Source organism: Salmo salar, chromosome 04 (genome assembly GCF_965601325.2).
Source record: "Salmo salar chromosome 04, fSalSal1, whole genome shotgun sequence".
Classification (NCBI taxonomy): Eukaryota; Metazoa; Chordata; class Actinopteri; order Salmoniformes; family Salmonidae; genus Salmo; species Salmo salar.
Genome location: NC_138294.1, coordinates 93,261,607 through 93,276,142, shown reverse-complemented (window position 1 = coordinate 93,276,142; position 14,536 = coordinate 93,261,607). Strand labels below are relative to the sequence as shown.

At 42.7% G+C, this 14,536-nt stretch overlaps 1 protein-coding gene across 1 annotated transcript; it reads left to right on the top strand.

The window, feature by feature from the left end:
- Nucleotides 1-3,692: 3,692 nt before the first annotated feature.
- LOC106604038 (UDP-glucuronosyltransferase 2C1) lies at nt 3,693-12,507 on the top strand. Its single transcript, XM_014198379.3, has 5 exons — nt 3,693-3,834; nt 4,094-4,241; nt 10,148-10,312; nt 10,755-11,468; nt 11,581-12,507. The coding sequence occupies exons 2-5, from the start codon at nt 4,104-4,106 to the stop codon at nt 12,166-12,168; spliced, it is 1,605 nt and encodes a 534-aa protein (XP_014053854.1). The 5' UTR covers nt 3,693-3,834; nt 4,094-4,103; the 3' UTR covers nt 12,169-12,507.
- Nucleotides 12,508-14,536: the final 2,029 nt, after the last annotated feature.

The window sequence follows — 14,536 nt, the reverse complement described above, 5'->3', positions numbered from 1 at the left end:
GTACATGAATGTAGTTAAAGTGCCTATGCATATAAGATAAACAGAGAGTAGCAGCAGCGTAAAAGAGGGGTTGGGGGGGCACAGAATGCAAACAGTCCAGGTAACCATTTGGTTACATATTCAGGAGTCTTATGGCTTGGGGGTAAAAACTATTGAGAAGCCTTTTTGTCCTAGACTTGGCACTCCAGTACCGCTTGCCATGCGGTAGTAGAGAGAACAGTCTATGACTGGGGGGGCTGGGGTCTTTGACAATTTTTAGGGCCTTCCTCTGACACCGCCTGGTGTAGAGGTCCTGGATTGCAGGCAGCTTTACAGTGATGTACTGGGCCATACGCACTACCCTCTGAAGTGCCTTGCAGTCGGAGGCCGAGCAATTGCCGTACCAGGCAGTGATGCAACTGGTCAGGATGCTCTCGATGGTGCAGCTGTAGAACCTTTTGAGGATCTCAGGACCCATGCCAAATCTTTTTAGTTTCCTGAGGGGAAATAGGCTTTGTTGTGCCCTCTTCACGACTGTCTTGGTGTGTTTGGACCATTCTAGTTTGTTGGTGATGTGGACACCAAGGAACTTGAATCTCTCAATCTGCTCCACTACAGTGCCGTCGATGAGAATGGGGGCGTGTTCGGTGCTCCTTTTCCTGTAGTCCACAATCAACTCCTTAGTTTTGGTTACGTTGAGGGATAAGTTGTTATTCTGGCACCACCCGGGCCAGGTCTCAGACCTCCTCCCTATAGGCTGTCTCGTCGTTGTCGGTGATCAGGCCTACCACTGTTGTTTCGTCTGCAAACTTAATGATGCTGTTGGAGTCGTGCCTGGCCATGCAGTCGTGGGTGAACAGGGAGTACAGCAGGGGACTGAGCATGCACCCCTGGGGAGCTCCAGTGTTGAGGATCAACATGGCAGATGTGTTGCTACCTACCCTCACCACCTGGGGGCGGCCCGTCAGGAAGTCCAGGATCCAGTTGCAGAGGGAGGTGTTTAGTCCCAGGTTCCTTAGCTTAGTGATGAGCTTTGAGGGTACTATGGTGTTGAAACTGTGGGAGCTGTAGGAGCTGTAGGAGCTGTAGTCAATGAATAGCATTCTCACATAGGTGTTCCTTTTGTCCAGATGGGAAAGGGCAATGTGGAGTGCAATAGAGATCGCATCATCTGTGGATCTGTTTGGGCGGTATGCAAATTGGAGTGGGTCTAGGGTTTCTGGGATAATGGTGTTGATGTGAGCCATTACCAGCCTTTCAAAGCACTTCATGGCTACGGACGTGAGTGCTACGGGTCTGTAGTCATTTAGGCAGGTTGCCTTTGTGTTCTTGGGTACAGGGACTATGGTGCTCTGCTTGAAACATGTTGGTATTACAGACTCAATCAGGGACATGTTGAAAATGTCAGTGAAGACACCTGCCAGTTGGTCAGCATATGCCTGGAGCACATGTCCTGGTAATCCGTCTGGATCCGCAGCCTTGTGTATGTTGACCTGTTTAAAGGTCTTACTCACGTCGGCTACGGAGAGCGTGATCACACAATCGTCCAGAACAGCTGATGCTCTCATGCATGCCTCAGTGTTGCTTGCCTTGAAGCGAGCATGGAAGTGATTTAGCTCGTCTGGTAGGCTCGTGTCACAGGGTAGCTCGCGTCTGTGCTTCCCTTTGTAGTCTGTAATGGTTTGCAAGCCCTGCCACATCCGACGAGCATCGGAGCCGGTGTAGTGTGATTCAATCTTAGCCCTGTATTGACGCTTTGCCTGTTTGATGGTTAGTCGCAGGGCATTGCGGAATTTCTTGTAAGCTTCCAGGTTAGAGTGCCGCACCTTGAAAGCGGCAGCTCTACCCTTTAGCTCAGTGCGAATGTTGCCTGTAATCCATGGCTTCTGGTTGGGGTATGTACATACAGTCACTGTGGGGACGACGTCCTCGATGCACTTATTGATATAGCAAGTGACTGATGTGGTGTACTCCTCAATGCCATCGGAAGAATCCTGGAACATGTTCCAATCTGTGATGCAACACAGTCCTGTAGTTTAGCATCTGCTTCATCTGACCACGTTTTTATAGACCGAGTCACTGGTGCTTCCTGCTTAAATTTTTGCTTGTAAGCAGGAATCAGGAGGATAGAGTTGTGGTCGGATTTACCAAATGGAGGGCGAGGGAGAGCTTTGTGCGTGTCTCTGTGTGTGGAGTACAGGTGATCTAGAATTTTTTTCCCCTCTGGTTGCACATTTAACATGTTGATAGAGATTTGGTAAAACTGATTTAAGTTTCCCTACATTAAAGTCTCTGGCCACTAGGAGCACCGCCTCTGGGTGAGTGATTTTCTGTGTGCTTATTTCCTTATACAGCTGACTGAGTGCGGTCTTAGTGCCATCATCTGTTTGTGGTGGTAAATAAACAGCCACGAAATGTATAGCTGAAAACTCTCTAGGCAAGTAGTGTGGCCTGCAATTTATCACAATATACTCTACTTCAGGCGAGCAAAATCTAGAGACTTCCTTAGATTTCGTGCACCAGCTGTTGTTTACAAATATGCACAGACCCTTCGTCTTACCGGAGTGTGCTGTTCTATCCTGCCGGTGCATCGTGTATCCCGCTAGCTGAATATCCATGTCCTCATTCAGCCACGATTCCGTGAAACATAGGATATTACAGTTTGTGATGTCCTGTTGGTAGGATATTCGTGATTGTACCTTGTCTAATTTATTATCCGATGATTGCACGTTGGCGAGTAATATTGACGGTAACGGCAGCTTTCCTACTCGCCTTCTCCGGGGAACCTGACCAGGCATCCGTCTCTTTGTCCTCTGTACCTGCGTCGCTTCCTCTTGCGAATAACTGGGATGTTGGTCCTGCCGGGTGTTTGGAGAATATCGTGTGAGTCTTGCTTGTTGTTGTAGAAAAACTCTTTGTCCGAGGTGAGTGATCTCTGTCCTGATATCCAGAAGCTCTTTTTTTGCCGTAAGATACGGTGGCAGAAACATTTTGTACAAAATAAGTTACAAATAACGTGGGAAAAAAACACATAATAGCACAATATAAACAAATACTAAAAAATTATAATTATGTCCCCCTTACGTCTAAAACCAAAGTTGCACCCCTGGATACAGATATGAGGTAGTCATTAAAAAAAATCATGTTAACCATTATTATTCTCCATGCATCTTATTATGTGATTTGTTTAACACATTTTTATTCCTGAACTTGTTTAGGCTTGACATAATAAAGGGGTTGAATACTTTTTGACCCAAGCTCAGGTTTACATTTTTTATTCATTTGGAGAGAAAAAAATCTGAAAAACAGAATTCCACTTTGACATTATGGAATATTGTGTGTAAACCAGACACAAGCATATCAATTCAATCCATGTTAAATTCAGACTGTAACACAACAAAATGTTTTAAAAAATTCAAGTGAATACTTTCTGAAGGCAGTGTACATAACTACTACCTGGAGTCAGACTAGAGAGGTCTACAATCGTATATGGTAATGATTGTATCAATGATAAGTAGGCACTTAAATTGGGTGAAAGGTTAGTTATGTGACAGGTGTGTTTTACCTGAACTCACTAGTGTTATTGCCTAAGTAGTGGTTGAATCCCAAATGGCATCCTAATCCCTACAATAGTCTACTTTGTTGACCAGAGCCCTGAGGACCCTGGACAAAACTAGTGCAATTTGTGAGGCACCACTATCTGTTTGTAAATCATCTACCTGGGCTATAGCAGGACTTCTGTACTATCAGGAGGAGTATGAACCTTCAAAAGTTCAAAGTATTGAACAGCCGATATGTAACCGTTTGCAGTCCCCTGCAGAGTGTTGTTAGTGCTGTGTGGAGTCTATAGTACCGGTAAGACAACTCTTAATGCATGTTCTTATTCACCTACACTCAAGTAGTTTGTTGTTATGTAATAGTGTTATTAAGCCGTGCAGACAATACACTCTAACTTATTGACACAGGTAGATAACATAATGGTGAAGCTTAATTAGCTGTTATTTAACTATACGTCGCATGAGTGCAAGACTTGATAGGCTTTCAGGTCAATGAAGTATTTTACGTGAGGTGACTAGTTGAAAACAAGTGACTTTTGTCCTCTTTTTCCTTTCAGTTTAGACACAATGCATTCCAGCTCTCCCTGGGGAAACCTCTCGTTTTTAAGTCTGGTGTCATTTCTCCTTCTCCTTCCTGCACCGTCCTGCCATGGAGGAAAAGTCCTGGTCTTTCCTGTCGATGGAAGCCACTGGGTCAACATGAAGGTGCTCAATGTTGTATCTAGCATTCTGTTAACTTTACCAAGATTTCCTGCTGACTATTCCCTTCTGATTTCGGGAATCCAATCAGGATTTCTGAAAAATCTGGGAATTTTTGGAAAGCTAATAGAATTTGGTTTCCATAGTTGTGTCTTGACGTATTATACACTGAGTGAACAAAACATTAGGAACACCTGCTCTTTCCGTGATATAGACTGACAAGGTGAATCCAGGTGAAAGATATGATTCCTTATTGAAGTCACCTGTTAAATCCACTTCAATCAGTGTAGGGGAGGAGACAGGTTAAAGAAGGATTTTTAAACCTTGAGACAATTGAGACATGGATTGTGTATGTGTGCCATTCAGAGGGTGAAAGTGTAAGAAAACATTTTTAAGTGCCCTTGAACAGGGTATGGCAGTAGGTGCCAGGCGCACTTGTTTGAGTGTGTCAAGAACTGCAACTTACTGTTTACTTAGTTACGTTTTACCAAATCACTCCAGTTACATAGGTTTATATTATTATATATTATGTCGCAGGGCTCGACACACAGGACTGCCCGCTGGCCGGGGGAGGTTAATGGAAACTTTCTGGGCAGTCAGTCATATTTATATATATTCATATATAAATTCAGCAAAAAAAGAAACGTCCTCTCACTGTCAACTGCGTTTATTTTCAGCAAACTTAACATGTGTAAATATTTGTATGAACATAACAAGATTCAACAACTGAGACATAAACTGAACAAGTTCCACAGACATGTGACTAACAGAAATTGAATATTGTGTCCCTGAATAAAGGAGGGGTCAAAATCAAAAGTAACAGTCAGTATCTGGTGTGGCCACCAGCTGCATTAAGTACTGCAGTGCATCTCCTCCTCATGGACTGCACCAGATTTGCCAGTTCTTGCTGTGAGATCTTACCCCTCTTCCACCAAGGCACCTGCAAGTTCTCAGACATTTCTGGGGGGAATGGCCCTAGCCCTCACCCTCCGATCCAACAGGTCCCAGACGTGCTCAATGGGATTGAGATCCGGGCTCTTCGCTGGCCATGGCAGAACACTGACATTCCTGTCTTGCAGGAAATCATGCACAGAACGAGCAGTATGGCTGGTGGCATTGTCATGATGGAGGGTCATGTCAGGATGAGCCTGCAGGAATGGTATCACATGAGGGAGGAGGATGTCTTCCCTGTAACGCACAGCGTTGAGATTACCTGCAATGACAACAAGCTCAGTCCGATGATGCTGTGACACACCGCCCCAGACCATGACGGACCCTCCACCTCCAAATCGATCCTGCTCCAGATTACAGGCCTCGGTGTAACGCTCATTCCTTCAACGATAAACGCAAATCCGACCATCACCTCCGGTGAGACATAATATCAACTCGTCAGTGAAGAGCACTTTTTGACAGTCCTGTCTGGTCCAGCGACGGTGGGTTTGTACCCATAGGCGACGTTGTTGCCGGTGATGTCTGGTGAGGACATGCCTTACAACAGGCCTACAAGCCCTCAGTCCAGCCTCTCTCAGCCTATTGCGGACAGTCTGAGCACTGATGGAGGGATTGTGCATTCCTGGTGTAACTCGGGCAGTTGTTGTTGCCATCCTGTAACCTTTCCCACAGGTGTGATGTTTGGATGTACCGATCCAGTGCAGGTGTTGTTACACGTGGTCTGCCAATGCGAGGACAATCAGCTGTCCGTCTTGTCTCCCTGTAGCGCTGTCTTAGGCGCTCACAGTACTGACATTGCAATTTGTTGCCCTGGCCACATATCCAGTCCCCATGCCTCCTTGCAGCATGCCTAAGGCACGTTCACACAGACGAGCAGGGACCCTGAGCATCTTTCTTCTAGTGTTTTTCAGAGTCAGTAGAAAGGCCTCTTTAGTGTCCTAAGTTTTCATAACTGTGACCTTAATTGCCTCCCGTCTGTAAGCTGTCAGTGTTTTAACGACCGTTCCACAGGTGCATGTTCATTAATTGTTTATGGTTCATGGAACAAGCATGGGAAACAGTGTTTAAACCCCTTACAATGAAGATCTGTGAAGATATTTAGATTTTTACGAATTATCTTTGAAAGACAGGGTCCTGAAAAAGGGACGTTTCTTTTTTTGCTGAGTTTATATATACATATATATACAGTACTGTTGAAGTTGGAAGTTTGGACACAACTTCTCATTCAAGGGTTTTTCTTTATTTTTACTATTTTCTACTTTGTAGAATAATAGTGAAGAAATCAGAACTATGAAACAACACATAAGGAATTATGTAGTAACCAAAAAAGTGTTAAACAAAATCACAATATATTTAACATTTTTGATTTTTCAAAGTATCCACCCTTTGCCTTGATAACAGCTTTGCACACACTTGGCATTCTCTCAACCAGCTTCATAAGGAATGCTTATCCAATAGTCTTGAAGGAGTTCCCACATATGCTGAGCACTTGTTGGCTGCTTTTCCTTCACTCTGTGGTCCAACTCTTCCCAAACAATCTCAATTGGGTTTAGGTTGGGTGATTGTTGAGGCCAGGTCATCTGATGCAGCACTCCATCACTCTCCTTCTTGGTCAAATAGCCCTTTCACAGTCTGTAGGTGTGTTGGGTCATTGTTCTGTTGAAAAACAAATGAAAGTCCCACTAAGTTCAAACCAGATGGGATGGCATATCGCTTCAGAATGCTGTAGTAGCCATGCTGTTTAAGTGTGCCTTGAATTCTAAATAAATAACAGACAGTGTCACCAGCAAAGCACCCCCAGACCATCACACCTCCTCCTCCATGCTTCACGGTGGGAATTACACATGCAGAGATCATCTGTTCACCTGCTCTGTGTCTAACAAAGACACGGCAGTTGGAACCAAAAATCTAAAATTTGGACTCACAAATGAATTATGCATTCTAAGTGACTGCCTCATGTAGCTGGTTGAGAGAAATGCCAAGAGTGTGCAAAGCTGTCATCAAGACAAAAAGTGGCTACTTAGAAGAATCTCAAATGTAAAATATATTTGGATTTGTTTAACACTTTTTTGGTTACTACATGATTCCATATGTGTTATTTCATAGTTTTGACGTCTTCACTATTATTCTACAATATAGAGAATCGCAAAAATAAAGAAAAACCCTTGAATGAGTAGGTGTGTCCAATCTTTTGACTGGCACTGTATATATTTTGTAATAACGCTATTTTCAATCTAGGCTATATAACACGACTTCCCCAAGCTATTAGTTCGTTATGTACATTATTAATCTCATGCGTGCTGCACACAGCCTTAGTGGAATAAGCTGTCTCAGGCAGAAGGAGCACACAGCTTTAGTGGAATAAGCTGTCTCAGGCAGCAAGAGCCTGCAGCTCTCAACTGGTTGTCCGTGGAGCTGCTCACAAAAGAACAACAGCGGTCGGGTTGGTACACTCTTAGAAAAAAAGGTGCTATCTAGAACCTAAAGGGGTTTTTCAGGCTGTCAAAATAGGAGAACACTTTGAAGAACCGTTTTTGGTTCCGGGTAGAACATTTTGGGTTCCATGTAGAACCTATTTTTTTCTACAGAGGGTTCGACATGGAACCCAAAAGGGTTCTACCTGGAAACAAAAAAAGGGTGCTCCTATGGGGACTGCCGAAGAACCCTTTTGGAACCCTTTTTCTAAGACTGTAGGAAAGATGTTTGAATGTATGATATCTACCAGTAAATGTTAAGGCAACATTGTGTATTTAAACCAGGTATTTAGAAAGTTTGGTCTGAAGTCTTGGTTAAAAAATGTTTTTACATTTTTTGTCATTTAGCAGATGCTCTTATCCAGAGCGACTTACAGTAGTGAATGCATACATTTCATAAACATTATTTCCCGTACTGGTCCCCCGTGGGAATCGAACCCACAACCCTGGCGTTGCAAACACCATGCTCTACCAACTGAGCCACACGGGACACGGGACCAAACGGGACCAAATCTTTGTGATACGCAATTCAGTCACCTTGCGCTGTTTGAATTCGATTTTCTAAGGCTTTCCCAGAAAAAAACTTCCCAAATAAATGTTGACTGCCAAGTAAACCTACCTGGCATAATGATATCTTTATCATTTGTGTCAAAACTCATCATATGTACGTCGCTGTACACAGTAAAAATAGTTTGGAGTACTACTTAAGTACTTTTGGTGTGTATCTATACTTTACTTTACTATTTGGATTTTTTGACAACTTTTACTTATACGCCACTACATTCCTCAAGAAAATAATGTAATTTTTACACCATACATTTTCCCTGACACCTAAAAGTACTCGTTACATATTTGAATGCTCATGCAGGACAGCAATATGGTCCAATTCAGGCACCTATCAATATAATCCATTGTCATCCTTACTGCCTCTGATCTAGCGCTCACTAAACAAAAAATTCTGCATTTGTAAATTATGTGTTGGAGTGTGCCCATGGCTGTCTGTACATTTATTTTAAATACATTTTTTCCACTTGTTTAATATAAGAAATTTGATGTACAGCATTTATTTTTGTATTTTACTCAAGTACGACATTTTAATACTTTTTCCACCACTGTACTTAAGTACATTTAAAAACAGAAACTTTTAGACTTTTACTCAACTAGTATTTTGCCGGGTGACTTTTACTTTTAACTTGAGTCATTTTCTATTAAGGTATCTTTACTTTTACTTAAGTATGACAAGTGAGTACTTTTTCCACCAGTGGCTGTACACTAGGCTACAGAAACACCGCTAGCCAAACACAACGGCATCTTGCTACAAATATCAAGTTATGAATAGTTTTTAATGTTTTTCTGTCAAAATACTATGAGTCAAATCAATCTGTTTTTGTTTGCACACAGTATACCATAAGGTGTAAAAAATTACCAAACTAAATTTGTAACTAGTACTAAAGTAGTTTTCTGACCGGATACTTTTTTACTTTTACTTGAGTAGTTTCTTACTTTTATTTGAGTAAATTACAATTTAAGTAACAGTACTTTTACTTAGGTACGGATTTTCAATACTAAAGCCACCTCTGCCAGTGGGCATTTACCGCATGGTGTTCTGATTATTGATGTTCTGTGTTCTGAATGATGATTTCAAAATAATGATTTCAACTATATTAATCAGGCCACACCTCACCACAACCACCAAAGTGGGTTTCGGCCCTCCAGGACCAGAATTGAAGAACCCTGCATCTCAATGAGACTACTGTGTATACTGTGCTAACATATGGAATTGTTTTAAGATGGTCATACTGTGGATCATTTAGCTAATTGATGTTGAATTATAGGACCCCTTTAGGTATAAAAAAAATCATGAAAAATGCTCAACTACTATAGCCCATTGAAATGCATTGAATGACATTGGAAAAAAGACAGCAAAAAACAAAAGGTTTTGAAGTGTCTGTCTTATATCTTATGTTCGTTTTTTTGGACACATATTTAATCCCTTATTTTTGATGGCACAAAATTACCTTCATACCTCCATTCGCTTGTATGGGTTAGCTTCAGACGAGTCCCGTGACACTTCTGGGAGTCGTAGAGCAAAACAGAGAACACCGTCGTGTTTGTGAGAGTCATCTTTCCATAGAGAGGTCATATTAGTTTGTAGGTTAAACCGTTGGGACCCTACAGACGTTTTCGTGAGAAGACTGATTTCGGGATGTCTCTCATGGTCTGACAAACACTGCTATAGCTCAGCCAACTTCCACCACAGATGCGGAAGGCTGACCTAGGCGGGTGCGGTGGATTAAGACCAGCTCATGATATATCCAGGTTGAACTGAAAGATTTTGATGCAAATGTTTTTCTTATGTTTCCTAGATTGATGCCTTTTAAAGGATTAATACCTTTTAAAAAGGCACATTGTTGACAGCTCTCTACAACATGCCTCTGATATAATACCAGCCCCCTTTGTGAGCTTACTAACGTCACCAATGTGTAGGTACTGATCGAGGAGCTCCATGCCAGAGGCCACACCATCACAGTGGTCAGACCCTCTACCAGCTGGTACATCACCGAGGAGTCACCTCTATACACCTCCATCACCATCAAGGAGAAAGAATCCTTATACAGCTTCTTCGAGACCTTCCTACAGAGGCACTTTGAGGTAGATGTAACGTAGCTACAGTAGAGAAGAACCTGAAGGTATATATCTTCATAGCATAGATACAGAAGCACATGAAGTTATGCCTTAATATCATAGCAACAGTAGAGAAGATCCTTAAGGTATATATCTTCATAACATAGAAACAGAAGCACATGAAGGTATGTCTTCATAACGTGCCTACAGAAGTACCTGAAGGTATGTCTTCATAACGTGCCTACAGAAGTACCTGAAGGTATATCTTCATAACGTGCCTACAGAAGAACCTGAAGTTATGCCTTCATAATGTGCCTAAAGAAGCACGTGAAGGTTTGATGTGTCTTTTTGATTGGTTGATTGGTTGATTAATCTATCCAGCCAGCAAACCAGCCAATCAACCATTCAGCCAGACAGCCATTTATTTTGTAAAAGAGGCATTCAATCTCTGTTTAATATCTTTATTCAGGCTCAGATAGAGGGGGTATCAGCGCTGAAGTTCTTCCAACTAACCAAGGAGTTCCTAAGCATGATAGAAGAAGCCCACATCCTGTCCTGCGACACGCTGGCTCGCATGTTCGACGACAAGGAGCTGATGAAGAGTCTCCAGGACGCTCAATATGACATGATGCTCACCGACCCTGCCATGGCTGGAGGGATGCTGATGGCCCACTATCTCAAACTGCCTGTGGTGCTCAACGCCCGTTGGATCACCAGTGGGGAGGGCCATTTTGCCATCGCCCCCTCTCCCCTGTCCTACATCCCGGTCCCAGGGTCTGGATTCACTGACAAGATGACCTTCATCCAAAGGGTCCAAAACATGCTACACTACAGCATCATCGTGTATCAGCAGAGGTTCATGGTTGGGCCAAGTTATGACGCAATTTGCGCCAAGTACTTTGAAGGGGGCTGTGACATCATCTCCCTGATCCAGGAATCTGACATCTGGCTGATGAGGTCTGACTTTGTGTTTGACTTCCCCCGTCCCACCATGCCCAACGTCATCTACATGGGGGGGTTCCAGTGCAAGCCGGCCCAGCCCCTGCCTCCAGAGCTGGAGGAGTTTGTCCAGAGTGCCGGGGAGCATGGGGTGATCATCATGTCTCTGGGGACTCTTGTCAATGCACTTCCTGTTGATATCACAGACCAGATTGCCAGTGTGTTCGCCAAGCTGCCTCAGAAGGTATCCTGATTGTTTTTGATTATTAGCATTTATATGTAAAGCTCCCTGCAATGTAAGTGATGTAAAGAGAGGTTATTTAAACAGAAATTAATGTCTTCTTCATCTATCTAAGGTGATCTGGAGACACCGGGGCAAGAAGCCCTCCACTCTGGGCAACAACACCCTTCTGGTGGACTGGATGCCCCAGAAAGACCTCCTGGGTCACCCCCAGACCAGAGCCTTTGTGGCTCACGGAGGAACCAACGGGGTCCAGGAGGCCATCTACCACGGCACCCCAGTTCTGGGGATACCCCTGTTCTTCGACCAGTATGACAATCTTCTGCGTCTGCAGGAGAGAGGCGCTGCCAAGATCCTGGAGCTGGCCATGTTCAACGGACCCAATTTCCAGCAGGCTCTGAACCAGGTGCTCACCCACGCCCCCTACAGGGAGAACATGCAGAGGCTGTCCCGCCTGCACAGGGACCAGCCCATCAAGCCCATGGACAAGGCCCTCTTCTGGTTGGAGTTTGTGATGCGACACAAGGGGGCGTCTCACCTCCGTACGTCGGCCAACAGGATGCCCTGGTACTCTTACAACTCTGTGGACGTGCTGCTGCTGCTGCTGGCTGCTGGGGGAGGAGTCTTGCTCTCTACTGGGCTCCTGATCAGGATCCTCTGGAGAACCTGCCGGAAGAACAGGAACAAAACCAAACAACACTGACACCAGTTGCAGAATCGCATTACTGGAAATCAAGACTGTTCTCAGGGCAGACCTGGATATAGCTGGATATTTTGCGTACGGGACAGTTCTACCATTTTAGCTAAACCCTAACTATTTTCCTAAACTTAATGTAGATCTCCTAACCTACAATGTTAATTATTCTAAACCACTGCATAAGTTCTCTTCTGTTAGTAAAAATGAGCAGATATGCCCCGATAGCTATGTTAGTATCCACTAATGGGATACAGCCTATTAGATGTTCTTTAATCTATATAAATTTTAAATCTATACTTATATCAGGAACAACATTAAACAAGTTATTAAAACCTTCAACAACCACAGTGTCTTCAGAAAGTATTCACATCTCTTGACTTGTTCAACATTTTGATGTGTTACAGCCTGAATTTAAAATTGATTAAAAAAAAAATGAAAAGAATAAGATGAAATGTCTTGAGACAATAAGTTTTCAACCACTTTGTTATGGCAAGCCTAAATATGTTCAGGAGTAAAAATGTGCTTAACTAGTCATATTAATAAGTGTTTAACATGATTTTTGAATAACTACCTCATCTCTGTACCCCCACACATACAATTATCTGTAAAGTCCCTCAGTCGAGCAGTGAATTTTATACACAAATTCAACCACAAAGACCAGGGAGGTTTTCCAATACCTTGCAACAAATGGCACCTATTGGTAAAAATTTAACCTCTATGGGACTCAACAGCCAGTGTAATCCCGTGGCGCGATATTCAAATACCTTAGAAATGCTATTACTTCAATTTCTCAAACATATGACTATTTTACACCATTTTAAAGACAAGACTCTCGTTAATCTAACCACACTGTCCGATTTCAAAAAGGCTTTACAATGAAAGCAAAACATTAGATTATGTCAGCAGAGTACCCAGCCAGAAATAATCAGACACCCATTTTTCAAGCTAGCATATAATGTCACAAAAACCCAGAAGACAGCTAAATGCAGCACTAACCTTTGATGATCTTCATCAGATGACAATCCTAGGACATTATGTTATACAATACATGCATGTTTTGTTCAATCAAGTTCATATTTATATCAAAAACCAGCTTTTTACATTAGCATGTGACTAACATGTGACTAGCATTCCCACCGAACACTTCCGGTGAATTTAGTAAATTACTCACGATAAACGTTCACAAAAAACATAACAATTATTTTAAGAATTATAGATACAGAACTCCTTTATGCACTCGCTATGTCCGATTTTAAAATAGCTTTTCGGTGAAAGCACATTTTGCAATATTCTGAGTAGATAGCCATCACAGGCTAGCTATTTTGACACCCACCAAGTGTGGTACTCACCAAACTCCGATTTACTATTAGAAAAGTTTGATTACCTTTGCTGTTCTTCGTCAGAATGCACTCCCAGGACTTCTACTTCAATAAAAAAATGTTGGTTTGGTCCCAGATAATCCATAGTTATATCCAAATAGCGGCATTTTGTTCGTGCGTTCAAGACACTATCCGAATGGTAAAGAAGGGTGATGCGCCCGACGCGTTTCATGACAAAAAAATTCTAAATATTCCATTACCGTACTTCGAAGCATGTCAACCGCTGTTTAAAATCAATTTTTATGCTATTTTTCTCGTAAAAAAGCGATAATATTCCGACCGGGAGTCGTTGTTTTCGTTCAAAGAGAGAGAAAGTAAACATGGTGTCGGCTCGTGCACGTGCCTCCAGTCTCATTGTCCTCAGATCGACCACTATCAAAATGTGCTAATGTTTTTCAGCCAGGGCCTGCAAAGCCACCATTCATCTTTCTGGCGCCTTCTGAGAGCCTATGGGAGCATTAGAAAATGTCACGTTACAGCAGAGATCCCCTGTTTTGGTTAGAGATGATCAAGAAGGCCATGAAATGGTCAGAGAGAGCGCTTCATGTTTGGAATCTTCTCAGGTTTTGGCCTGCCAAATGAGTTCTGTTATACTCACAGACACCATTCAAACAGTTTTAGAAACTTTATGGTGTTTTCTATCCAAATCAAATTATATGCATATTGTAGTTACTGGGCAGGAGTAGTAACCAGATTAAATCGGGTACGTTTTTTATCCGGCCTGCAAATACTGCCCCCTATCCCCAACAGGTTAAAAAAGCAGACACTGAATATCCCTTTGAGCATGGTAAAGTTATTAATTACAGTTTGGATGGTGTTTCAATACACCCAGTCAACACAAGGATACAGGCGTCCTTCCTAACTCAGTTGCCGGAGAGGAAGAAAACCCCTCAGGGATTTCACAATGAGGCCAATAGTGACTTTAAAACAAAGTTGAATGGACTCACATTATTTTTTTATGGCTGCCTTATCTCTGTACCTCAACACATACAATT

What these genes read in the sequence shown, in the direction of transcription:
- LOC106604038 (XM_014198379.3), top strand. Translation starts at nt 4,104, where the DNA reads ATGCATTCCAGCTCTCCCTGGGGAAACCTCTCGTTTTTAAGTCTGGTG. An exon ending in GCCACTGGGTCAACATGAAG is followed by an intron (nt 4,242 to 10,147) that starts GTGCTCAATGTT and finishes ACCAATGTGTAG; the next exon opens with GTACTGATCGAGGAGCTCCA. An exon ending in TCCTACAGAGGCACTTTGAG is followed by an intron (nt 10,313 to 10,754) that starts GTAGATGTAACG and finishes ATCTTTATTCAG; the next exon opens with GCTCAGATAGAGGGGGTATC.